Genomic DNA, 27,789 nt, shown 5'->3' on the forward strand with positions numbered 1-27,789 from the left:
AGTTTTGGTACATTATTATTTCTGGGGCTTCCCAACAAAGATTATTTTGAATGACATTTATATAAACCTTTTCCCTAAAGAATGACATTTTTGTTTGTTGGTCCTTATTTTTATGCTCTTAATAGTTACATAGATATGAAATGCCTATGTGATAAATTTCTACTCTTTGCCAAACGTGCTCCATAAATTAATGATTTTTATGTAGTTTTGATAAGCTAGCTAGACAGGTATGTCAAAAGCCTTCTTCTTATAAGTCCACTGGTGAATACCATTTCAATGTTAACAAGAAATGTGATCAAGTTCATCATGAACTCCAAGGGAGTTAATTTTTTGGAAAATTTTAATGTCTGATGTATCATTTTTCCTTCCACATTTGAATGATATCATAATTTGGTTGAACATATAATTTAATATTGAAATAATTTTTCTTCCAAATTTTGAAACTATGATCATTGCCTCTTCTCTTGTTGAATTTAGAAATCTGTTATTTTTCTTCTACATCCATTATATGCTACTCAGTGTTTCCTTTTTGAAGCTTTTAGAGACTTCTTTTCTCCTGGTATTCCATTATTTTATACTGATGATTTTCATGTGAATGTCTCTTCATATATATGTATATATAAGACTGTATATGTTGTATTTACATAAATATATATTTAGAGGGTACAAATGCAGATTTCTTACATGCATATATTGCATAGTAGTGAAGTCTGGGCTTTAAGGGTATCTATCATCCAAATAGTGAGCATTATAGCCAATAGGTAAGGTTTCAACTCCTGTCGTCTCACACCATCCCACCTTTTGTAGTCTCCAATGTCTATTACTCCATGGGATATGTCCATGTGTATCCATTTTTTACCTCTCACTTATAAGTAAGAACATGCAGTATTTGACTCTGTTTCAGAGTTATTGCATTGAGGATAATGGCTTCCACTTCCACCCATGTTGCTGCAAAATACATGATTTCATTCTTGTTATGGCTGAGTACTATTCCATGGTGTGCATGTGTGTGTGTGTGTGTGCACGTGTGAGTGTGTATCACATTTTCTTTATCCAATATTCTGCTGATGAACACTTAGGTTTATCCCATATCTCTGCTGTTGTGCATAGTGCTGCAATAAACATATGAGTACAGGTATCTTTCTGATACCATGATTTCTTTCTTTTTGGGTTTATGCCCAGTAGTTGGATAGCTAGTTCAAATGGTAGTGCAATTTTTAGTTCTTCTGGAAATCTCCACACTATTTCCATAAATGTTGTACTAATTTATATTCCCACTAAAAGTATATAAGTTTTTCCTTTTTTCCATAGCCTCACTAACATCTGTTGTTTTTTAGTTTTTAATAATAGCCTTTCTGACTAGTGTAAGATAGTATCACATTGTGGTTTCAATTTGCACTTTGCTGATAATTAGTGATGTTGAAATGTTTTTCATGTTTGTTGGCTGCATGTTTGTTTCTTTTGAGAAGTTTCTGTTCATGTCCTTCACCCAATTTTTAATGGGGTATTCTTTTTTCTTGATTTAAGTTCCTTATAGATTCTGGATATTAGTCCTTTGTCAGATACATAGTTTGCAAATATTTTCTCCCTTTTTGTATATTGTCTATTTACTCTTTTTATCATTTATTTTACTATGGAGAGGATTTGTAGTTTAAATAAGTCCCATTTATCCATTTTTCTTTTTGTTGTTTTTGCTTTTGAGAACGTGGTCATGAATTCTTTGCCAAGATAAATGTCCAGAAGAGCTTTTTCTATGTTTTCTACTAGGATCCTTATAGTTTACAGTTTTATATTTAGGTCTTTAATCCATTGTTAATTAGTATTTGTATATGGTGAGAGGTATGGGTCCAGTTTCATTATTCTAATATGAATTTTAGGATTGTTTTGTCTAATACTGTGAAAAATGACATTGGTACTTTGATAGAAATTATGTTGAATCTCTAGATTGCTTTGGGCAGTATGACCATTTAATGATATTGATTCTTCTAATCCATGAGCATTAAATATTTTGCCATTAGTTGTGTCATCTATGATTTCCTTCATCAGTGTTTTGTAGTTCTCTTTATAGAAATCTTTCATTTCCTTGGTTAGTATTTTATTTTTTTAAGCTATTGTAAATGAGATTGCTGTCATTATTTGATTTTCAGCTAGATTGTTGTTTGTATATAGAAACATTACTGATTTTTGTATGTTAATTTTGTATGCTGAATCTTTACTGAGTTCATTTATGAAATCTCAGAGTTTTTGGATAGAGTCTTTAAAAATTACCAGATGTAAGATTATATCAATGAGCAGGGATAGTTTGACTTCCTCTTATTCAGTTTGGATGTTATTTATTTATTTATTTCTCTTGCTTCATTGCTCTGGTGAAGACTCCAGTATTACGTGGAGCAGGAATATGAAAGTTGCCATTCTTGTCTTGTTCCAGTTCTTACAGGAAATAGTTTTAGGAGGATTGATATAATTCTTTGCATGTTTGGTAGAATTTAGCTATAAATTCACTGGTCCTGGGCTCTTTTGGGTGGTAGATTTTTAAAATTACTGATTCAATCTCATTACTTATTGTTGGTCTGTTCAGGAGTTTTATTTCGTCCTGGTTCAATATTAGGAGGTTGTACGTTTCCAGAAATTTGTCCATTTCCTCTAGATTTTCTTATTTGTGAGTGTATAGTTGTTCATAACAGTCTTTGGTGATCTTTTGCATTTCTGTCATATTACTTGTCTGTTTTCATTTCTGATTGTGTCTATTTGAATCTTCTCTCTTCTTGGTTAGTCTAGCTATTACAATAGCTTGTACATTTTTTAAACACTTTCTGAGAACCAGCTTTTCTTTTTGTTACTCCTTTGTATTGTTTCTTGGTCTCTCTTCCATTTTCTTCTGCTCTGATCCTTATTTCTTTTCTTCTGCTAATTTTGGCTTTGTTTTTTTCTTGTTTTCCTAGTTCTTTAAGGTGTGACATTAGACTGTTAATTTGTGAATTTTTCTTCTTTTTTAATGTAGTCACTTAATGCTGCAAACTTCCTTCTCAGCACTGCTTTTGCCATATCCCACAGGTTTTGATCTTTACCATTGTGTTATATTTTTTTGGTCTTTCAAATGGGGAACTCATGTTGTTAAGTTCTATAAAACGTTCATAAATTATTTCCTTGAAAATTTTCTGTCATCGTTTTCTATATTCTCAGATTACTATAGGTTGGATTTTATACTTTATGGATTATGTCATATATATCTATACACATGCATATATATATATTTATATTATCTTAGGCAGTCTCTCTTATTGCCATTTTTCTCATATTTTTATTGTAATTCCCAGGATATTTTTTTTCTTTACTTTTCTAAATCTTAAAATATTATTTTGGCAGTTTTAAACTACTGAAAGTTCTTCGAGTTTATTATTTCTTTATTTATAGCCTATTATTGGAAAATAATACCTTTAATTTCTAATTATAACATGATTTCATTGACTTTTTTCTGTTGACTATATTTTCATCAAATTATTTATTCCTTTATGTCTCTCTCTTTTATGTTGAATAGTTCTTTAATATATATTCACCCTTGCCTTTTCACTCATGTTTATTAATGCCTCTCAAAAAGCTGGCTTTATCATTAAATATTATATCATTTTCTGGCAGTCAGGATATTAAATGTTTTAATTTTAGAAGGTGTGTCTGTGACGTTAGTCTGTGATCTTTAATCTTAGGTGGTTTGGTTTCTTGTTTTTTTTTTTTTTTGAGATGGAGTTTCGCACTTGTTACCCAGGCTGGAGTGCAATGGCGTGATCTCGGCTCACAGCAACCTCCCTACGCCTCCTGGGTTCAGACAATTCTCCTGCCTCAGCCTCCTGAGTAGCTGGGATTACAGGCACGCACCACCATGCCCAGCTAATTTTTTGTATTTTTAGTAGAGACGGGGTTTCACCGTGTTGACCAGGATGGTCTCGATCTCTTGACCTCGTGATCCACCCCCCTGTGCCTCCCAAAGTGCTGGGATTACAGGTGTGAGCCACCGTGCCCGGCCCTGGTTTCTTTAGAAAATGATTCTACAAAAATCTGTGATGGGTAGAGTATAACTTATTTGTTTAAATTAAATAAGGCTCTCTAAATGTTCAAGTAATATGCCAATACAATGCTTTGTTTTTAAAGATATAGTCAACATATTATTTTCCCTGGTTATTCCTAGTTGCCAGGTTGTAAATGGGAAGGCAATATTACATGTGCCACTTTTTATATATCTGCTGTAACATTGTCTCTTTTAGGGTTTCACATGACAGGTTTTGGGAGTATCACAATGATTAACACTATCTACAACTTTCTCCTATCCCATATGTTCTGACTGCCTGTCGAATCATCCATTAATTCCAGTGGCATAATAAAAACACATGTAAGATAGATACATTTTTAGGATCAGAAAATGTTTTTATTGTACTTCCTTATTTTTTCAAAAGCTTGTGATACCCTTTAGTTTTCATTGAGAATTACGAATGTTTTAGAGGTAAGTTTCAAGAAGCATAGTTTTTTTTTTCCAGTAGATTATAATATCTTCTCTAATGCAATGAGTTTTACAGATATTCCTTTTATTAATCTTACAGGAATAGTCATTTACTCCCAGAGTTTTCTTGTTTTATCTAGGAAATGTTACATGCTATGCCAGCTATATATTTTCTCTATTCCAGTAAATTTTTATTGTGTATTTCTGTTTACTTCTGTGTTGTTCAAACTCTAGTGTGGAGATCATTTTAGCTCTCTTTACTTTTTTCTTAGCTTACTATCATCTTCTTTATTATCTCAAGGATTAGTTTCCTATTTTGCTTATAATTCATTACCATTAAAAAACTCCACAAAATGGAACTTTGTTAATTTGATACACCAAGATATTATAGAAATGTTTTTAAATGTTATTTTATTTTCTGGTTGGGAGTATAAAAATATACAGAAGCAAGTCTTATTTTATTATTGTTTAATGTTTTAAAGTATACTAAGAAGTACCTATGAGCTTATATCTGTTGACACTTTATCAGTATATTTACGTTTCTCTTACAGCATTACGATCACCACTGAAATTATCTACTACTAAGTTTGTATTGGAAATCCCTTTATATGAGATGAATCTTAATAAAAACGTCACAAAAACTCAGGTATGTATAAAGAAGCGATACAGTTCACAACTCTTTTCATGATTAATTTGATTATATATATAAACCATTCCCTATGATTAATTTCTCCCCAGTCATTTATGCTATTTGGAGGAAGAATATTGGCATTTTTAGAAAACTTACATATAAAATTTCTCAGGAGTAATTTTCAAATAAATATACAGCTATTTATAAATACATATATGCATATAATTAATAAAAATATTAAAATAATTTTAATGTAATTAAATTATCCCGTTCTCCTTATACAAATGGAAGCTATGATTTAAATTAATATGAAATATATTCCATAGATAAACAAAAATGTAGTGGGAGGCAATAATAAATCTGAAAAAATATCCAAGTATGTAATAAAGTAGTTTCTATATTAAGTTACCATTTTTTTCTTACAGGATATCTCTGCCTCTCTTCTAATTAGAGAGAAAAACAGAGAGACATGCATAAAAAAGGAAGCTCAGGACACATTATAGAATTTTGTATTTGCAGTGTCCCCTTTTGTCTTATATATTGTTATACCTGTAACCAATTTTGAACCTTTATAGCATTCAAGAAAATTTATATGGAGAGAATATTTAGCATTGAATTAATAAAAAATAGCAGAGTGCTATATACAATTATAGTTAGAGATCCATGAAGGATCTACTGAAATTAAAATGTTACTGTTTAGAGTATGAAAAGTACGAAAACTTCTACTTCAAATAGAACTTCAAGGATACAAAAGAGCTTATATGTGGGGCTAGAAAGGCAACTTCAATTAACTGAATTTAATGGATTTCAGATAAAAAACTATCCCTTCATAAATGTGAAATTATTTTACATCATTGAAATTTTATTCAATCCATGTAAGCAAAGAAGGTCTAGACACCAATAGCATTCTCTCTTTTGAGGGAAAAGTGGTACGTTGGCCTCATGGAGAAAAAGAAATGTGACTCTGACCTACTGAAACTTCCCATGAATGATATTTGCAGTCATAATATATAAGATATATGATTCAGAGAAGACTCAATATGTTTATGGAAGGTTAAGTTGACAAAAGGGTTAAGGATCTTGGAAAAAAATTCATTGTACATCGTGGGTAATTAAGGAGTGTTATCTAAAGTAGAGAGAGAGAGAGAGAGAGAAAGCAAGAGGTATATATATTTTGCTTAAACTTACCAAGTGACTAATGTAAGAATTAAAAAAGAATAAATATCTAAAATTGGGAAGTGGAGCAAGGAGTATAGGTAGTGCCAATGAGCTGAATCTATATCTTTCCTAGTTGGCAGTCAAAAGACAGTATCTAAAGCTGGTAAACCATAAAATAAATAGCCATGCAGCAGGCAGATAATGGGCCCAAAGATACTTAAGTATTCATCTCCAAAATTTGTGAATACATGACCTTATGTCACAAAAGATACTTTGCTGATGTAATTATGGTGAGGAACTCAGAGAAGGGGAGATTTTCCTGAATTATCTAGGTGGCTCCAATCTAATAACATGAGTGGTTAAAAGCAGAGAACCTTTTCTAACTGTGCTCAGAGGGAGATGTGATGACAGAAGGGTTAGAGTAATGCAGTGTTCAACATAGAGGAAGAAGGCCACTGACTGAGGAATGCGCCTGGCCTCTAGAAACTAGAAAAGGCAATGAAAGGGCTCTTTCCTAGAACTTTCAGAAAGGAACACACTTCCTGCTAACACGTTGATCTTAGCCAAATGATATTTGTGTTGAACCTTTAATCTACAGAACTGTGATACATAATAATTAATTTGTGTTTTCCTAAGTCCCTATGTTTGTGGTAATCTGTTATGGCAGCAATAAAAAACGAACATAAGCCATATTGGCATCACATTTAGATTAAAGCTATTCTAGATAAAAGTTCAAATCATAATTGGCTAAAATTGGTTGCTTCTGGGAAGCAGAACTTTTGATGAGGAGTTTAGTGAGACAACTGCTTTAAAACAAGTATTTTGAACTTTTTGGGTAAGCTGCATACATATATCATTTTGACAAAAATATAAAGAAAAAATAACACAAAACATACTGAACAAATTAACCAACGTTTCACTATAGATAACTGTATCAGTTCCATTCTCAGAATCATAAGCTGTAGAAGGTAGGTAGTATTTTTGGAGTGTAATATCTTTTCCTCATTTTAAAATGACAAAAATTAGCTTAAAATGGCTGGTATGATTTTGTGCTCACTTTCTGTATTAAAACGTGTTGTTTTATTTAGAATGTCTAAATTACCTTTTTAAAGTTAGGATATACCAATATTAGAGCTAAATAGATGCTTAGGTGCTTCAAGGCTTGGGAATAAATTCGACTCATTGTTTATCCTATGTATTTTAAATCAATCATGCTTTAGAGAGAAGTGAAGTATATATTTTGTTGTGGTGATAATTGTATGGCTTCTTCTGTACTCTTCAAATATTTGAAGAGTAAAGTTGATGAACAAACCTGGTTGATAGTTTTATTTTAATAGCAGTTAACATTAGAAAGAAGAGTCTGCCTGCAAGTCAGGCCCATAACGTTCAGATTTGCTAAAATGTTTCAAAGATAGTACAGAGAATTTCTGATAGCTTTCACCCAACTTTACCTAATGTTACCTTACACAACCATAGAGCTGTTTTTTAATGAGAAATTAATGTTGGTACATTATTAACTAAACAGCAGACTCTATTCAGAATTAAATGGTTTTTCACTAATGTCCATTTACTGTCCCAGGGTCCAGCCAGGAGTGTACACTGCATTTAGTCTCATCCAACCTGTGATAGGATTGCAATCTTGTTTATTTTTTATGACCTTGATGATTTTAAAGTGTATTTGTCTAGCATTTTTTGAAAATATCTTTTAATTTGAGATTGTCTGGTGTTTTTCACCTGACTAGACTGAGTTTTTATTTTCCATGGGTTTTGAAGAAGAATGTTACTGAGGTGAAATAATTTGTGATAAAAGAATGCATGATATGAAAATGACTAATTACTGGTGATATCTGCTAGGTTTCTCTACTGTGAAGTTACTATTTTTCACTTTCCATACTCTATGCTTTGGAAGTGTGTGATCAATTTCAGCCTACAATCAAGTGGTAGAAGGTTAAGCTCTACTTTCTGGAGGGGAATATTTACATACATTACTCAGAAATTTTCTTTAACAAAGATTATTTCCTCTATGTAGTTATGTTATTACATAATATATCAGTATAAACCACATATATTTGTTTTTATACTTTCAGTTATAATTTAACATTATTTATTTTGTTGCTAAAAGTGTTTCTGCTTTGGCCATTATAAGTTCTTTTACATTGGTCCTTTGACAGGCTCCCATCCTGGTGATTTTTAAGTATTTTCTTATTTACTGGCACTATCAAATGTTCCAGGCTCATCTTTTATTTTACTTGCTCCAGCTCTAAAATCAACATTTCTCCAAAATCCCCTAGTACTTTTTATTGTAGAGTTTAGAAACTGATATCTAAGTATTGTGTATATGAGTTGCTACTGCAGTGTCACAGGTTCTAGGGCCTTTCAACAAATAGGAAATATGTGTATATAGGTTAATCCCTATATATGTATATACCTATAATTATCTATATATGTGTCTCTCTATCTATTCATATATCCATCTAACACCAGTTCAGATTGATATCTCTAATCTAGCACCACAGTGTCAATTCCCATCTTTCTCTCTTACTCATTTTTGACTTATTTATTTGACAATGAGAAATCTGCCTCTCATTTTTTACTTTTTATTTACTGATTTTTTAATCCTAATTTCAAGTAAAGAAGCTTCAGAATTTCTAACCTGTGGCCTATTAAAATTGCTTACACATTTATCACCTAGAGTACATTATTCATACACAATTCTTAGTGTTTAGCCTTGTAGCTTTCAGTTAAAAACACAGTTTTTCAAAGTTATTAAGGTCAGTATCTCCCCACCCCTAACTACATTCAATGAGGTTATTACTAAGGTCAATTTCTCCTCACCCCAACTACATTCAGTAAGGTTATTTCACACATGTGTAATACAGTGCATTAACATTCCAAGATGGACTACAGACTGTGATGCACTGTATTACAGCTGGATTGATTGATTTTGATTTACATATATTTAAGTTCACGCTTTTTAGTATACAGATGCTTTGGGTTTTGAAAAATGTATGGAATAGTGTATCTACCCCTTCATTGCCATAGAAAACATTTTCATGAGATTAAAAACCCCTTTGTTTCTCTACTATCATTTTGAAGCATTTTATCTATGACTAATCATTTGAATTTATAAATAGGCTCATCAAATTGAGATGTAATACAATTAAATTTTATATTACCTGCTATAATTTTTGACTTTTTTTTATCTTTTTGTGTGTGTGAGCAGAATCTTGTTTTATATAATATTACCAAACACCATGTGACATGGACTTTGGATATTAGTAATACTGGCAACCTTTTCAAAGATGGCACATTCAACTTCAGTGTACTAAAGGGGCTTCTACGACCACTGGAAAAGTACAATGTTTCCATAAATTTCTGTCCAAGTAAGATCTTTTCTCCTATATTTGTGGTTATACTTTCAATTTATCCTTCATATATGAGATTGTTTTATTATGTAGTTAGAAATTTAGATTATTTTTTCCTTTTAATTTAAATAATTATGAATAATGCAATTTTATTGATCTTATTTTTGAATGTTACATTATTTAATTGACAAAGTTGGTATATATTCAAGGTGTACAATGTGAGGATTTGATTTTTGTATACATTGTGTAATGACTGCCACAATCAAATTACTTAACTTATCCATCATCACCCATGTTGTATATTAGATCCCCAGAAACTTGTTCATCTTATAACTGAAAGTTTGTACCCTTTGATCAACATCTCCCCATTTCCCCTACTCCCAAGCCCCTAGAAGACAATATTCTGCACTCTGCTTCCATGAGTTTGAACTTTTAAATTCCTCATGGGTGAGATTATACAGTAATTGTCTTTCTGTGTCTGGCTTATTTTACTTATAATAATGTCCTCTAAATTCAATCATTTTTTTTTCTTTTTTCCTAAGGGCAGGATTTTCTTCTTTTGTATGAATGAATAGCATTCTATTGTGTATACACACATCACAATTTATTTATCCACTCATCCATCAATGGACACTTCCATAATTTGGCTATTTTAAATAATGCTGCAATAAATGTGGGTGTGTAGATATCTGAGATACTGATTTCATTTCCTTTGAGATTACTGGATCATATGGTAGTTCTATTTTTAATTTTTTGAGGAACATTCTCAAAATTCTGCTTATCACATTCAGTCACTATAGTACAATGTAATCTGTTTTTCATTTTATTAGACTTATAAAATACCCAAATTCTGAGGACACTGTTTTACACATGTGGTAATCCAGATAAAATACCCACAACTGGCTCACTTATCAGTAGAAATTCAGGCAGGGAAAGAATCTATTATAGCTTTTAAGCTTATTAGAGAGTTCATTGAGCAGTGTGTTCTCTCTCTCAATAATATTCTATTAGCACTGTGTTGCAATAACTTGATATTCTACTATATCTATTAGCATGGCATTGTATCATTTTAGTTTTGTGTATGAGAAACATCTCATAGCATATTATGACTAGTAGGTTTAAAAATGTTCAAACTTTTTATTACCTCTCTTTAAATTTTTGAAAATATGATATAAATTATCAACTTTTCTTTGCATTCTGAGATTTGTTTTATAAAAATAATTAAGTTTCATTATGTATCTCTCTAGTTTCTTCTCTGTTTCTACCATATTCTGGTTTGAAAGAAATAGCACAAAGGCTATTCCAGTTAAACCTACCATCCGTATTTCTGTTCAGAACTTCTCCTTTATGTCGCTGTCAACATTTATACTCAAATGAAATGGACTGGACTGGTCAATCTAGAAGGAAATAAGAAACATTTTCTTTTGACTTTTCCTTCAATATGGGACTGGGCTGTAGCAGTCAAATCTATGGTTTCCTTTATTAGGCTCCCAACCTTACTGTTTTGTTGTTGTTGCTGGAGACAGAGTCTTGCCCTGTCACCCAGGTTAGAGTGCAGTGGTACGATCTCAGCTCACTGCAACCTCTGCTTCCTGGGTTTAAACGATTCTTTTGCCTCAGCCTCCCAAGTAGCTGGGACTAGAGGTGCGCACCACCATGCTTGGCTAATTTCTCCATTTCTAGTCAAGCTATATTTAAAAATTTTTTTCTTTCAATAGCACCTCATTACATGTCTTACGTTCTCCAGCAAGCTAAATCTAATTTCTGGGTAATTTATTCTGCCCCATTAAATAGTTGTAACATCATAGTACATTTTGAAATTTAGTAATGTTTCAGCTATGTAAATGGTTTTGTGTGTTTTAACTAATTTTAAATACCCTTAAAATTTGTATTTCATTAGAACATCCTGGAAAATACACAGCAGATATTCCTATGCTTTTAAATGGTATTCCAGTTTGCTATAGAATATTATCTCTTATTGGAGAAGTAAAATCACCAAAGTTATTGTTTGACCCTCCGTTTATATTTTTCACTCCTGTTCCTTTGAATATAACAACTGTGATGGATGTCAAAATTTTACCTCAAAACTATTTCAGGTAAATACTTACTGTGAATTTATCACATCTTCTTTATATGCTTTTTTTTGTTTGTGTCTGTTATATAAGAGTTATAAATAATGTCTGACCTGTTTCTATAGTTGGAAAGAACTATTAAAATATTTAACACAAAAAGGAACAAAAAAACCCTCTAATTATCTCACAGTCATTGAATTTTCTTGTGTGTGTGTGTATATATATATATATATATTTTTTTTTTTTTCCTTTGCTGTGTCTGTCTTCACGGTGTAATAAGCAAGCTTGAAAATTCAATATAGGTCAGGCATGATGGCTCACACCTGTAATCTCAGCACTTTGGGAGGCCGAGGTGGGCAGATCATGAGGTCAGGAGATCGAGACCATCCTGACCGTGGTGAAACCCCATCTCTACTAAAATACAAAAAATTAGCTGCGTGTGGTGGCGTGTGCCTGTAGTTCTAGCTACTTGGGAGGCTGAGGCAGGGGAATCACTTGGACCCAGGAGACGGAGGTTGCAGTGAGCTGAGATCGTGCCACTGTACTCCAGCATGGTCACAGACCAAGACTCCGTCTCCAAAAAAAAAAAAAAAATCTATATATTAGTTTTCTATTGCTGTGTGAAAAATTATCACAAATGTAATGCCTTAAATCATGCATTTGATGTCTCAAACAACATGAATTTGTGTATTATCTTGCAGTTTCTCTGACTTAGTAGTCCAGCTGGCTTAGCTGTATTCTCTGCTGAGTTTCTCAATAAGCAGAAGTCAAGGTGCTGGCTAGAGTGGCACTTTCACTTGAGGCTCAATCTTCTTCCAACCTCTCAAGTTGTTGACAGAATTAATTTCATGGTCCTTATAGAACTAAAGCATCATTTATTGACTAGGGACACGCTCAGTCCATGCTCAAGTCCTAGCCATGTGGTCACATCCTCACAACATAGTATACAAGTAATTCAAGGCCAAAAGTATACCATCTATCAAACTTCTCTGCCTCTGACTTTCAAAGCCTTTTTTATGATCTCAACTAATTGTGTCAGACCCATCCATGATAATCTCTTTCTTGTTTTATTCAAAGTCAATTAATCAGACACCTTAATTATACCTGAAAGGTTCCTATACATATATATGTATATATACATATATTTATATATATAAATACATCTATATATATTTATAAATGTATGTATATACATATATATATACATTGTATACATATATATGTATATATATAAATATATGTATGTGTGTATTGTGAGAGGCTATGTTGTTTGTTATGGAATGTTTAGCAGCGTCCGTAGCCTCTACCCAATAGCAATCCTCCCCTTGATGTGACAAAAAATATATATCTCCACACATTGTTACATGGCTCCTGGGGAACAAAATCACTCTCAGTTGAGAAGCACCAAAGTGAAAAAATAGGAAGAGATATAACAGCATAACCAAAATAAAACTGGGTAGCAGTATTAATTTCAAATGCAATAACCTCTGATAAGTAAAGTGTGTTTTAAAGATGTAAAAGTAATCAAATAATTGTAAAAGATTAAATTCACCTGGAAGCCAACAGAATTCTAAAATTCTATGCCTAATTAAAATTGTCTTAAAATATGTAACTTCCAAATTTAAATTGGGAAAATTTGACTAGTCCTTCATAACTCTAGGATATTAAAACATGTATCAGAAGTGTTGATGAGCCCAGAGACAAGATATGTGAACAATATTTGTAACAAGCTTCATTCACTTAACATGTATAAATTACACCTTAGTATTAGAGAATACACATTTTTAATCAGTCATGAGACATTTATAAAAATTGACAACGTATGATTCTATAGTTATAAGTTAAGTCTCAAAAGTTTTTAAAGAGTTGACATCATAAGACATTCTCCAAAAATAAATATAATAAACTGAGTGTCAGTAAAGATAACAAGATCAACCTTGAGTTAGAAAATGTTAAAAAAATTCTACAGAGATTGTAAGAAGAAATCATAATGAATTTCATAAATAAATAAGAATTAAAATACTAGATTCCAAATCTTGAAAACATTCACTGAGAGTCATGAGTGTGTAATACAATCAAGTACTGTAAACACCATCTGGACATTAGAGCTGAAAACTAAACTTAAAACAGCTGCTAGGACTTCTACTGCTTTCTTTGCAAAACCAATTAGGCCTGCATCATTGTTTACTTTATCTGTTTTATGAAATAAACATTAAAATTTCAGTGATTGAAGAAAAATACCTTAATAAAGTACAGTAAGATTATCCATACATGGAAACGTGCAATGTTAAATACTGATATTAGGAAAGAAAAAAATGATTGGAAATTTTAAACATTGAACTTAATAAGTAAGATTAAAAAAATAGAATCTTAGACTAACCTCATGGAGTGTAGAAGGTAGAATTTTAATTTCTACACAGTAGAAATGAAAGGAATATAAAAAAATTACAAAACAGAAACTCATTGGAACCAAAAGTTTCTTCTTTGAAAGACTGATACAATGGATACTAATACAGTGAATTTGACAAGGAATAAAACAGAGAAGAGGCAGTTAAATAATGTTAGAAATAAGGAAGCGTGAAGGGGAGAAGGAAAGAAAAGCACACTGCCATGTGTGTTTCTATGCAACTGTCTTACATGCTCTGCTCATGTACCCCAAAACCTAAAATCCAATAAAAAATTAAAAAAAAAAAATAAGGAAGCGTAACCATAAATCCAAAGAAAAAAATGAGATAATCAAAATACTACAAGGAGATCTATTCCAATACATGTGAATACTTAAATGTGAAAGTTTTAGAAATGTATAATTTACTAAAAATATGCTGGGAATAAATAGAAAGCCTTTGAGTCAGTACTTGAAATTTCTTAAGAAAACGTCCTCTGATGATTTTACAATCAAGTTTTACTGACCTTTCAGGAAACAGATATATCAAATTATAGAATAATAGATAATGTGCCCTAATTTGTTTTATGACCTCAGAAATTTCTATTATGAAATCAGGAAATGACAGTATAAGAAAGGCGAATTATTGCCTAAGCTGTGTTATGAACAAACATATAATTGTCCATAAAGAATCAAACCATGTGAATATAAGATAGATCATGACCAAATTGTTTGTATTTCAGTATTTCAAGGCTTGTCTATCATCAAAAGATCTAAAATGTCATTTTATATTATCTACCACATTCACAAATTAAAGAGAATAATGATATGATAATTTTCACAGGTTGAGAATAAAGGCATTTAATAAAATTTTTATTCATGGAAAAACTCTCAACAAACAGTAATAAAATAGATGTTCTTTAATTGTTTAAGGTCCTGTCATATAAGCCTAGAGCAAATATAATTATTGATACTGGAATATATGTGAATTACCTTTTAACAAAAGAAAAATCAGCAGTGCTTATTATCACTGCTTCCCTCAAGCATTTTAATAGAGAACCTAACACATGGCAGGGGGATGAGAAAAACAAAATGTATAAGGGTTAGGAAATAAAACTCAGAAGTGTCATTGTCTGTATATTACATTATTTTTGCATGCAGGAAATTCAAAGAATCTACAGGAAATTTTTTAAAACTGGGAAGATCACTTATCAAAATAGGCAAACATAATTTTAATATTTAAAATTCAATGTAATTTCAGCATACATACAGCACACAACTTTAAATTACTATTTATAATAACATCAAATTTTTTTTTTTTTTTTTTTTTTTTTTTTGAGATGGAGTTTCGCTCTTGTTACCCAGGCTGGAGTGCAATGGCGCGATCTCGGCTCACCGCAACCTCCGCCTCCTGGGTTCAGGCAATTCTCCTGCCTCAGCCTCCCGAGTAGCTGGGATTACAGGCACGCACCACCGTGCCCAGCTAATTTTTTGTATTTTTTTTTTAGTAGAGACGGGGTTTCACCATATTGACCAGGATGGTCTCGATCTCTCGACCTTGTGATCCACCCGTCTCGGCCTCCCAAAGTGCTGGGATTACAAGCTTGAGCCACTGCGCCCGGCCAATAACATCAAAATTTAAAAGATAATAGATAAAACTGAACAAAACATATGAATGAACTATATGGAACTGTATAAAGAAAATTATAAAACGTAAAGAACTCATAAATAAATATACCCATATTCATGGATTGGAATGTTCAATGCTGTAAAAAAAGTTTTCCACAAATAAATTCACATATCTCATGTGACTTTAATAAAAATTCAACTAAAGTTTTCATGGAGATTGAAAAGTAAAATTTTAACTTTATATGGAAGGGTAAGGATCAAGAATAGCTAGCTGGGTGTGGTGGCAAACACCTATAATCCCAGCACTTTGGGAGGCTGAGACAGGCAGATCATAAAGTCAAGAGACTGAGATCATCCTGGCCAACATGGTGAAACCTCGTCTCTACTAAAAATACAAAAATTAGCTGGGTATGGTGGCACGTTCCTGTAGTTGCAGCTACTTGAGAGGCTGAGGCAGGAGAATTGCTTGAACCAGGGAGGTGGAGGTTGCAGTGAGCTGAGATGGCATCACTGCACTCTAGCCTGACAAGAGGGAGACTCTGTAAAAAAAAAAAGAAAGAAAAAGAATAACTAAGCTCTCCAAGAGGAAGAAGAATAAGATGGGAAATGCTTGCCATAGGGAACATCAAGACAAAACCAATATGATAGTGGTACAGGAGTAGATAAAATGACCAAGGAATAAAATCACCTTGAAAAAGGTCCATATATGAATAGTTACTGGATTTATGATGAAGATGTTATTGCAGTTCTTTGGAGATAGGAAGTTATTATTCAGTAAATGATGGAGTGAGTGAATATCTGTATGAAATATTCCAAACTATATTATATCTCTGCTTCACACAATTCACAAAAATTCATTACAAATGTATTAAAAGCTTAAACATGAAAGGGCAAATGTAGAAAATAAGTATTAAAAACATTTAAAATGTTTGTGGGTAGTGAGGGATTTCTTTTTTAATTTTTGTAGCTACATAGTAGGTATATAAATTTATGGGATACATGAGAAATTTTGATACAGGCATGCAATGTGAAATAAGCATATCATAGAGAATGCAGTATCCATCTCATCAAGCATTTATCCTTTGTGTTATACTCCAATCACACTCTTTATTTTTAAATGTACAATTAACTGATTATTGACTATAGTCACTCTGCTGTACTATCAAATAGTAGGTCTTTCTATATTTTTGTACACATTAACTATCCCAACCTCCTCCACAGACCCCCACTACCCCTCCCAGACTCTCGTAACTGTCCTTCTACTCTCTATGTCCATGAGTTCAATTGTATTGATTTTTAGATCCCGTATATAAATGAGAACATATATTTGTCTTTTTGTGCTTGGCTTATTATGCTTAACATAATCATCTCGAGTTCCATCAATGTTGTTGCAAATGACTGAATCTCATTCTTTTTTATGGCTTCTTCTTTTTCTTGAGACCGAATCTTGCTCTGTCACCCAGGCTGGAGTGCAGTGGTGTAAACTTGGCTCACTGCAAACTCCGCCTCCAGGTTCAAGTGATTCTTCTGCCTTAGCCTCCAGACTAGCTGGGATTACAGGCACCCACCACCATGCCAGGCTAATTTTTGTATTTTTAGTAGAGACGGGTTTTCACCATGTTGGCCAGCCTGATATCAAACTCCTGACCTCAGGTGATCTGCCCTGCTCAGCCTCCCAAAGTGCTAGGATTACAGGCATGAGCCACCATGCCTGGCCCACCATTTCATTTTTATGTCTTCTTTTGAGAAATGTCTATCAATTTTTTTGCCCATTATTAAATTGGACTATAAGGTTTTTTTTCCTATAGGGTTGTTTGAGCTCCTTATGTCTTCTGGTTACTAATCCCTTGTCAGATGTGTGGTATGCAAATATTTTCTCCCATTCTGTGCATTGTATTTTCACTTTGTTGACTGTATCTCTTGCTGTACAGAGGTTGTTTAACCGGGTGTGATCCCATTTGTCCATTGTTGCTTTGGTTTCCTGTGCTTCTAGGGCATTTTTCAAGATTTTTTTACCCAGCCCAATATCCTGGGGATTTCCACAAGGTTTTCTTGTAGTAGTTTTAAAGTTTGTGGTCTTATATTTTAAGTCAATCCACTTTAATTTGATTTTTGTATATAGGATGAAAGATGGGTGTCTAAATTCATTCTTTCACTTATAAATATTCAGTTTTTCCACCACCATTTTCTGAATAGTGTCTTTTCCCCAGTGTATGTTCTTGGTATCTTTGTCAAAAATAAGCACATGGTATTTGTGTGCATTTGTTTCTGGTTTCTCTATTCTGTTCCATTGTTTCAAGTGGTTGTTTTTATGCCAGTACCATGCTGTTTTGGTTACTATACCTATGTACTATAATTTGAAGTCAGGCAATATAATCTTTCCAGTTTTGGGCTTTTTACTTAGCATTGCTTTGGCTACTCTGTTTTTTTGTGTGTGGTTTCATATCAATTTTAGAATTTTTCCTATTTCTGTGAAGAATGTCATTGGTATTCTGAAAGGAACATTTGATCATCTGAAGTGGTTCTTAGGTAAATTAAAATATCATCCATCTTATATGAGATGATACAAAGATATCTTTAATAATTGGGCACATGATTACAAATACTTTTTTATAATTTTCCTGAGGATTCCAAAAAATGAAATATACATTTAGAGCCAATTACTTGCAGGTATTTTGAGCTAATGAAACATTTTTTTTTAATTTTTAAACAGAATGTCAACTCTACATGTCAAGATTCCCACAGCAAGGCCTCTTGATGGCCAAGAAATTCAGCCTCTTACTGTGAAATTTCCAAAAGGCAGCATCATCCAAGGCTCTTACAATGGAATTAATCATAAGATGACTTGCTGCCTCACTTTCAACTCAGCTAAGCCTGTGTCATTTTTTACCAATCTTCTTTTCTGTGATGATGCTCAAAACTGGTAAGATACCTAAATGTAGATTGTTTTGTATCGGACATGAAAGAATAACATGTTTATATTTTACACCATTGTAAAATGTTAAAAAGAGAGGGATCTAATATAATAAATTTGGACATAAAGATTCTTTCTAAAGTTCCAAATATAAGTGTGCTCTCCCAAAAAAGCAGCATAATAGTGGCTACCAATTTATACTCTGGAGTCACATCCTGGCTTTGTTAACACTACTTCTGAGCCTGTCAGTTTCATCATCTGTGAAATGGACCTAACAGCAGAACCTATCCCATCTGTCATCATGAAAAGTACAGTGAATTGGTAATTATTAAGCAATTGGACAGGAAGTAACTCAAAGGAAATGCTGATAAGTATCAACTGAAAGCGGGAAACATCAGCATAATGATTTCTCTACAACATGGCTTTGTTACATGTTGCTTTAATGGTGTCAGTAGGTTTCAAATACACCTTGGTGAAATGGTGTTTCTGGATATCTTATCTTGTAGGATGAGAAATACCATTTTTACATCATGTCCTGAAATGACTGACTAAATGGCAAGAGGTTGAAGTGTAGGGCTATAAAGTTTGTTTAAAAGGTTTACAATAAAAAGTAAAATTAGTGTCAGTGTATGTTCTCTATGTGCTCATTTCTTAACATTTAGAAGTGTCATTTGTATATTTGTAGTCAAAGGACTGATTCATATGTTTGCAATTAGAAGATAGAGGAACAGATAGTAAAAAATGTCATATTAAAGGCAAAGTGTAGCTGTATCCAGGACACAGTGAAAAAAATTCAGTGACATTGCTTGAGGCTACTTTCAAGCACTGAATTCCATGTCTGTCATGGGAGGCATTCTGTCTTTTGTATGTAACTGAACTTCTTCATAAAAGCTGAATTGTATTTCTCTCCATTCAACAAATTCATACCTTTCTGGAAGCACTATGTGGTGTGTACTTTTCAACTCATCAGGAAAAATCATTAATATCTTATCCATGAATGCTGTCTAACACCACATTAACAGAGTAAGGAAATAGATAGTTTCACATAATATTATGGGGGCTAAGTGGCTTCTGAAAACAGGGGTATAGTTTGCCTCTAAGAGGGGCATGAACATACTTCACAGTGCCAATGTGTTGAAGCCTGGTTGGCAAACGGGATAATAAGACTTGAACACATTCTCTAGAGGTAGTAGGATGATTCATATGATAGTTTTCTTTTCTTTTTGTTAAGCATTTCCTTTCAGTCCTGAGTGTTATTTGTTCTTATCTGGAATTCCTCACCATTTCTTCTTAATACAACATATTTCACAAAACTCTATTTCAATCAGCAGATTTGGGATAAATTAGAGCTATTGGAACTAATTTAGAAACTTTGCAAATCATAGATGAGCAACAAAATACTTTTCTGTACACCCAGATAAACAAGGAATTAAGACCATAAGCATTCCCTAGAGTCTTAATACTGGCAATCCTTTTACTAGTGACTGGTTAACTCCTTATCTGGTTTTCCCATAGTAGTGAATATGATCAGATCCTCTTATTGTTCTCTACTCTCCAATGCTGCCCTTGCCTTCCTTTCTTTGGGCATTCCATTTCTGATCCATTGAGATAAGTGAGGTATTCTAGAAAAGAATTCCTCAAGAGCTTCCCTTTCACTTCAGAATTTCTATGAAATAAATTGTACTCATTTATTATTGTTAACTATTAGCTTATATTTATTGTAGGGAAACCATTTGTGTACTCTGCTCAAGATTTAGGGAAAGAAAGGGGGCAAATCCTTGATGGATGTTAGTGTGTTAGGTTTTATTGCCCTGCATTGAAGACTTTATTTGCATCTGGTTTGTTCCTACTGAAGCCCATGGGCCTACAACACTGATTTCTTAATTTTTTGCTTTCTTTTACTTTGTAAAATTCTTTCATAATGTGATTTATCTTGGAGGCTAACATGTTTGGTGTTTAATTTATTTTCTTTAGATTTTGTCACATTTGGATGGGCTCAACAAGCTGGAAATATGTTAATAATAGTAGGAACAAGTATTTTCTGCTAATGTGTCTACTTTCCATTACACTGCCATGTACTCACAGCTCAGACATTATACACCCTATTTGCCTTTTCCCCAAATTCCCCCAAAAGTCTAAGATAGAGGTTTTATTCAGTTGGTGCAAAAGTAATTACAGTTTTTTCCATTACTTTCAATGTCAGAAAAACTGCGATTACTTTTGCACCAACCTAAATATCTATCTGTGAGAAATGGTGATGTGAACAAGGAGTATTATAAACAGCAAAATAGAGCATGAGGTATGGAGGATAAAACAACTCAATTTAATGGCATTTTTGGTGTCATGGTTTGGTGAATTCTGGCAAGACTTAGCTGGGAGATGAAACTGAAAAGGCAGCAGGAACAGATTATGAAAGTCATCCATGCTCTGCTTTGGTATCCATGAGTGAGAAATAGGGTGAGAACTGGGAGAGTGTGAGGTTATGGATATCAAGGCTTGAAAAAATATAGGAAGCATAAGGTCTACAGCTATTAATTAATATAAGTCAGGTACTACTCATAGGCTAGATTTCATGGAATTCACACAGGAGTCCTGAGAAGTGGGATTTTTGTTTTCTTGTTTCTAGATTATCATCTCTATTTTACAGAAGAAGAATATAAGGTCCATAGTGTGGCCTAATACTTGTCAGAACTCACTCAAACATTAAATGGGGGAGCCAAGATGTAAACCATATTTTGGTTTCCAAAGATGTTCTACTTAGTCACCTTGTTTTAAGTACCATTTAGACAATAAAGAATCATATAGAAATTTTTATAATAATATGTTTTTGAAACAACCCCGTCAAAAAGTGGGTAAAAGATATGAACAGATACTTTTCAAAAGAAGACATTTATGTTGCTAACAAAAATATGAAAAAAGCTCATTATCACTGGTCATTAGAAAAATGCAAATCAAAACCACATTAAGATACCATCTCATGCCAGTTAGAATGGTGATCATTAAAAAATCTGGAGACAACAGATGCTGGAGAGGATGGAGAAATAGGAACACTTTACACTGTTGGTGGGAGTGTAAATTAGTTCAACCATTTTGGAAGACAGTGTGGCGATTCCTCAAGGACCTAGAAATAGAAATTCCATTTGACCCAGCAATCCCATTACTGGGTATATACCCAATTAATTATATACCTAGTATATAATTAATATACTTTGGGTATATACCCATTATAAATTAATCTATTATTAAAAAACATGCACATGTATGTTAATTGCAGCACTGTTTACAGTAGCAAAGACTTGGAACCAACCCAGATGCCCATCAATAACAGACTGGATAAAAAAATGTGGCACAAATGCACCATGGAATACTATGCAGCCATAAAAGAGGATGAGTTCATGTCCTTTGCAGGGACATGGATGAATCTGGAAACCATCATTTTCAGCAAACTGACACAAGAACAGAAAACCAAACACCAAGTGTTATCACTCATAAGTGGGTGTTGAACAATGAGAACACATGGACATGGCACAAAGTGGGGTCTGTTGCGGGGTGAGGGCTAGGGAGGGATAGCAGGGGTTGGGGAGATTGGGGACAGATAACATTAGGAGAAATACCTAATGTAGGTGACGGGGATGGAGGCAGCAAACCACCATGGCATGTGTGTACCTATGTAACAATGCTGCAAGATCTGCACATATACCCCAGAACTTAAAGTAAAATTATAAAGAAAAAAGAATTATACATTTTTGAGGATTATGCTACTATATGTCATATGTAGATTTTCCAAAGAATAAGATAAATGTTTTCTTTCTTTCCTGCTCTTCTGCATATATTTCTCTCTCTCTCTCTGTCTCAGACACACACACACACACACACACACACACACACACACACACACGTAAAACTTCTATGTTCCGCATATAGTAATGATAGAAATACAGCTACTCAATAAGTACTGAAACATTATTTATTCATTTTCCTCAATATATTAATTAATGAGGCAAAATCTTATAAGTCGTCTCTATGGTTATAGCATAAAATCAAACAAATATGAAATGTAACTATGTAGTCAAAGAATGTAGTTGTTGTGGTTCCAGTGATACCAGGAGCAGTGGACCTGCACATTTGTTCTTGGCTGGTGTTTAAAAGTATCATTGTCTGATATATGGCTTAGCTGTGTCTCCACCCAAATTTCATGTTGAATTATAGCTTTCATAATTCCCATATGTCATGGGAGGGACCTCATAGTAGGTAATTGACTCAAGGTGGTGGGTTGTCCTGTGCTGTTCTTGTAATAGTAAATAAGTCTCATGTGATCTGATGGTTTTATAAAGGGCAGTTTCCCTGCACACTCTCTCTTGCCTGCTACCATGTGAGATGTGACTTTGCTCCTCCTTCACTTTCTGCCATGACTGTGCAAGGCTTCCCTAGCCATGGGGAACTGAGTCCATTAAACCTCTTTTTCTTCATAGCTTGCCCCATCTTGGGTATTTCTTCAGAGAAGTATGAAAATGGACTAATACAGCAATTTGGTACCACAGAGAGTGGGGAGCTGCTGTAAAGATAGCCAAAAATGTGGACATGACTTTGAAATTTGGTAACAGGCAGAGCTGGAACAGTTTGGAGGGCTCAGAAGAAGATAGAAAAATGTGTGAAAGGTTGGAACTTCCTAGAGACTTGGAAGGCTGACAAACCAGGAAGATGTAGGAAAGTTTGGAACTTCCTATAGACTTGTTGAATGGCTTCTACCAAAATACTGATTGTGATATGAACAATAAAGTCAAGGCTGAGGTGGTCTCAGATGGAGATAAGGAACTTATTGAGAACTGGATTAAGGTCACTCTTGCTATGCAAAGGGACTGGTGGCATTTTGCCCCATGCCCTAGAGATCTGTGAAACTTTAAACTTGAGAGAGAGGATTTAGTGTATCTGGCAGAAGAAAGTTCTAAGTGGTAAAGTATTCAAGAGGAAGCAGAGAATACAAGTTTGAAAGATTTGCAACCTGACAATACAGTAGAAAAGAAAGACCCATTTTCTGGGGAGAAATTTAAGCCAGCAGCAGAAATTTGCATAAGTAACAAGGAGCCAAATGCTGATCACCAAGACAATAGGGCAAATGTCTCCAGGGCATGTCAGAGATCTTCACGGCAGCCCCTCCCATGACAGGTCTGGAGGCTTAGGAGGGAAAAATGGTTTCCTGAGCCAGGAACAGGGCCCCCCTGCTGTGTACAGCTTAGGCACATGGTGCCCTGTGTCCCAGCTACTCTAGCTGTGGCTAAAAGGAGTCAAGGTATAGCTCAGGCCATGGCTTCAGAGGGTGGAAGTCCAAAGTCTTGGCAGCTTCCACTTGGTGTTGAGCCTGCAGGTACACAGAAGTCAAGAGTTGAGGTTTGGGAACTTACCCCTAGATTTCAGAGAATGTATGGAATCATCTGCATGTACAGGCAGAAGTTTGCTGCAGGGGTGGAGCTCTTCTGGAGAACCTCTGCTAGGGTAGTATGGAAGGGAATTGAGGGGTCAGAGCCCCCACACAGAGTCTCCACTGGGGCACTGCCTAGGAGAGCTGTGAGAAGAGGTCCACTGTCCTCCAGATCCCAGATCTACTGACAGCTTGCACTATGCACCTGGAAAAGTTGCAGACCCTCAGTGCCAGCCCATGCAAGCAGCCAGAAGAGGGGCAGTAATCTGCAATGCCACAGGGGTGAAGCTGCCCAAGACCATGGGAACTTACTTCTTGCATCAGTGTGACCTGGATATGAGACATGGAGTCAAAGGAGATCATTTTGGAGCTTTAAGGTTTGCCTGTCCTGCTGGATTTTGGACTTGCATGAGGCCTGCAGACCTTTTCTTTGGGCCAATTTCTCCCATTTGGAATGGCTGTATTTACCCAATTCCTGTCCTCCATTGTATATAGGAAGTAATTAACTTGTTTCTGACTTACAAGCTAAGAGGTGGAAGGGACTTGCCTTGTCTCTTATGAGACTTTGGACTATGGAATTTTGATTTAATGTTGAAATGAGTTAAGACTTTGAGGGACTGTTGGGAAGGCATGATTGGTTTTAAAATGTGAGGACATGAGATTTGGGAAGGGCCATGGGTGGAATGATGTGGTTTGGCTGTGCCCCACCCAAATCTCATCATAAATTGTAGCTCCCATAATCGTGGTAGGGACCCAGTTGGAGGTAATTGAATCATGGGGGTGGTTTTTCCTTGCTGTTCTCATGATAATGAATAAGTCTCATAAGATCTGATGATTTTATAAAGGACAGTTCTCCTGCACACACTTTTCGTGCCTGTCACCATGTGAGACATGTTTTGCTTCTCCTTTGCCTTCCACCATGATTATGAGGCCTCCCCAGTCATGTGGAACTGTGAGTCCATTAAACCTCTTTTTCTTTATAAATTACCCATCTTGGGTATTTCTTCATACAGTATGAAAATGGACTAATACAGTATCATTAACAGCAAAGCTGACACTGAAGTATCTGCTCTATGAATTTATTGACACACAAATTCCTGGAAAGTACCTGATTTAGTGGTCCACTCAAAACCAATAAAAAAAGGTTTTCCTAATCATGGATGAGATATAGTGTAGTAGAATGTTTAACCTTTCCTTAAAAATAACAAACCACATTCTTGCTTAATTTTGCAAGTCACCATATTTAAGGAACTGGATTATATATGCCCTCTGCCTTTAAAACAGGTACAATAAGAATTTAGCACATAAATTAATTTGTAAGTGTTTTAAATAATAAAAATTATAATTCTTACAGTTTTCATTTATGTTTTAATTAATCATTACATTCCGACTTTAGAGCTGAAACTCCTAGACTTTGTTGCAAATGTACTTAACATTTTTCTGATGAGAAATATATTTTTAAATAGGCAAATTTGTTTAAAACTGAGAATATAGAGCTGTTAATTATATTAACTCTTTTCTTCTATTTAATAGCAGTTTATCAACTCTATTATGGGTTTATAAATACTTTTGCTGCATTATAAAGCTTATTATACTTACTCTCATTGACAATCACTTAAATGGAAATTATACTATTTTTAGAAAACATTCAATACAATTAAAAAGGATTGAGAAATAATGAAGGTAATTCTAACTATTGTTCTGCTCAGTGCATAATTTGGCAATTGTGTAGAGTGTGCTTGGCACCTTTGGGTCAGTCCCTAGTACTTTAAAATGTGTATTTAGCATGCCTCTTTCAGAAACCTTCCTGTTTTTGAATGGATAAGAAACTGCTTCACATAAAGGAGACTAGCAGAGAGTGAATCAGATCCAGATCAAATCAGTTTGAGCATTAATTCACTCAAGCTGGCAATGCCACGTTAGGAACTGTAGTGTAAATTAATACCTGCTATTTATGTGCCTCTTTGGAATATTCAATATTGGATATTTAAAATAAATATGTAGACATGTTTAAATATATATTTAAATTAAGACTTAAACTAAGCAAATAATGTGAATCAGGTACCTCTGAGGGATATTACCAGGTAGTTATAGGAAACTTTTGAGGTACTTTAAGCTCTCCTTATGGATTAAGAAGAATTATAAAGGATATATTAATCTTTTGGAGATTCTACTCTCAGTGCAAACCATTTACAATAATCCATCTCAAATTTTAGCATCATGGCAATGAAAGGCAGGCAATGTGAAATCTCAAAGAGGATTTCAGTATCCATCTAATTGTTCATAACTGAAGTCAGTATTGTAATATTGCCTGAAAACCTTATTTGTCATGATTTAGGGGACTGAGTTACACATAATACCATACACTGGCCCACCTTACTTAGTTTTTTGTATGTAGATAGAATAAGCAGTGAGGAAGGGAGTAGGATTCACATGAGACCACTCTGTATTCTGATATAATCATCTGTTCTGTATTCTTTGACCTAACCCTGTGAAAAGCTGTTTGTAATGGCATCTTCATCCTACAAAGGGCATTATTTTCATGGTTAATCTATTTAGACAAATCATAATCTCTATTACAAGGTAGAATGTTTAATTTATATTTAACAAAAATACAATACTGGTGTATTATAATAAACTATAAACATGATGTTCATAACTAGAAGTTATTCATTATTTACTTGTAGCAAAATGGTGGAGTTTAAAATGTACACAGAAATGCAAAAGCTGAGAAACTCTCAAGGTAATATTTACCACATCTTCCCAGATAATTAAAATTATAGTACTTTTAAAACCAGGTAGCAGAATAAAAAAAGAGTTAACTGCAGATGTAGTTTTTCTAATAACCTCCTTTTTCTTTTTCTTTATCCCCATCCTCTTTGGAATCTGTGAAGTTGGTTTTAGAACCTCTGCCTTGCTTATAGATTTTTGATTTTGAAGGAAATTCCAATATCTTGTCCTCTTTCTCTCCCTTACTGGTTGTGAGCACCTCCCTGGTTACTGTTCTTCACAGAACTCCTAGAAGGTGGATGTCCATGCAGACTTTGTGATATGGTTTGGATTTGTGTCTCTGCCCAAATCTCATGTGGAATTGTAACCCCAATATTGGAGGAGGGGCCTTATGGGAGGTAATTGGATCAAGGGGGTGGATTTCCTCCTTACTGTTCCCGTGATAGTGAGTTCTCACAAGATCTGGTTGTTTAAAAGTGTGTAGCATTTCCCACTGCTCTCTCTTCCTCCTTCTCTGGCCACGTAAGATATGCCTGCTTCCCCTTCACTTTCTGCAATGACTGTAAGCTTCCTGAGGTCTCTGAAGCATGCTTCCTGTCTAGCCTGCAGAACTGTGAGTCTATGAAACCTTTTTTCTTTATAAATTACCCAGCCTCAGGTAGTTCTTTATAGCACTAGGAGAATGAGCTAATACACTTTGTAACTCTATTACTGATTAACATGGCATATGTTGTCCTCACTTGTGATCAAGAGATTCTTGTGTCTGACAACATAATGAATGAACTCTATTCATGCTTAATGAGTTCTATGTGTGTTGTAAATATATATAAAAGTACCAGAATTAAAATTCCTTTGTCCCATCAATTGACTTAACTGACATGAAGTAGTAGCTATAGCAATCATTAGATATTTAAGACACATATCAATGAATTTTTGTGCATGTGAGTAACGTTACATATGAAATATTTTGCTAACAGTTATTGACATTGAGAAAAA

The 27,789-nt window shown here is 34.0% G+C and overlaps 1 protein-coding gene across 1 annotated transcript in view; it reads left to right on the forward strand.

Annotated features, from left to right (window-relative positions):
• Positions 1-27,789, forward strand: part of CFAP47 (cilia and flagella associated protein 47) — a 437,978-nt gene that overhangs the window by 112,785 nt on the left and 297,404 nt on the right. Inside the window, exons 22-25 of the mRNA XM_078364097.1 lie at positions 5,044-5,138; positions 9,505-9,664; positions 11,547-11,742; positions 18,444-18,653. Coding sequence (XP_078220223.1) covers positions 5,044-5,138; positions 9,505-9,664; positions 11,547-11,742; positions 18,444-18,653 — 661 coding nt within the window. The remainder of the gene's footprint in view (positions 1-5,043; positions 5,139-9,504; positions 9,665-11,546; positions 11,743-18,443; positions 18,654-27,789) is intronic.

This window comes from Callithrix jacchus, chromosome X (genome assembly GCF_049354715.1).
Source record: "Callithrix jacchus isolate 240 chromosome X, calJac240_pri, whole genome shotgun sequence".
Lineage (NCBI taxonomy): Eukaryota > Metazoa > Chordata > Mammalia > Primates > Cebidae > Callithrix > Callithrix jacchus.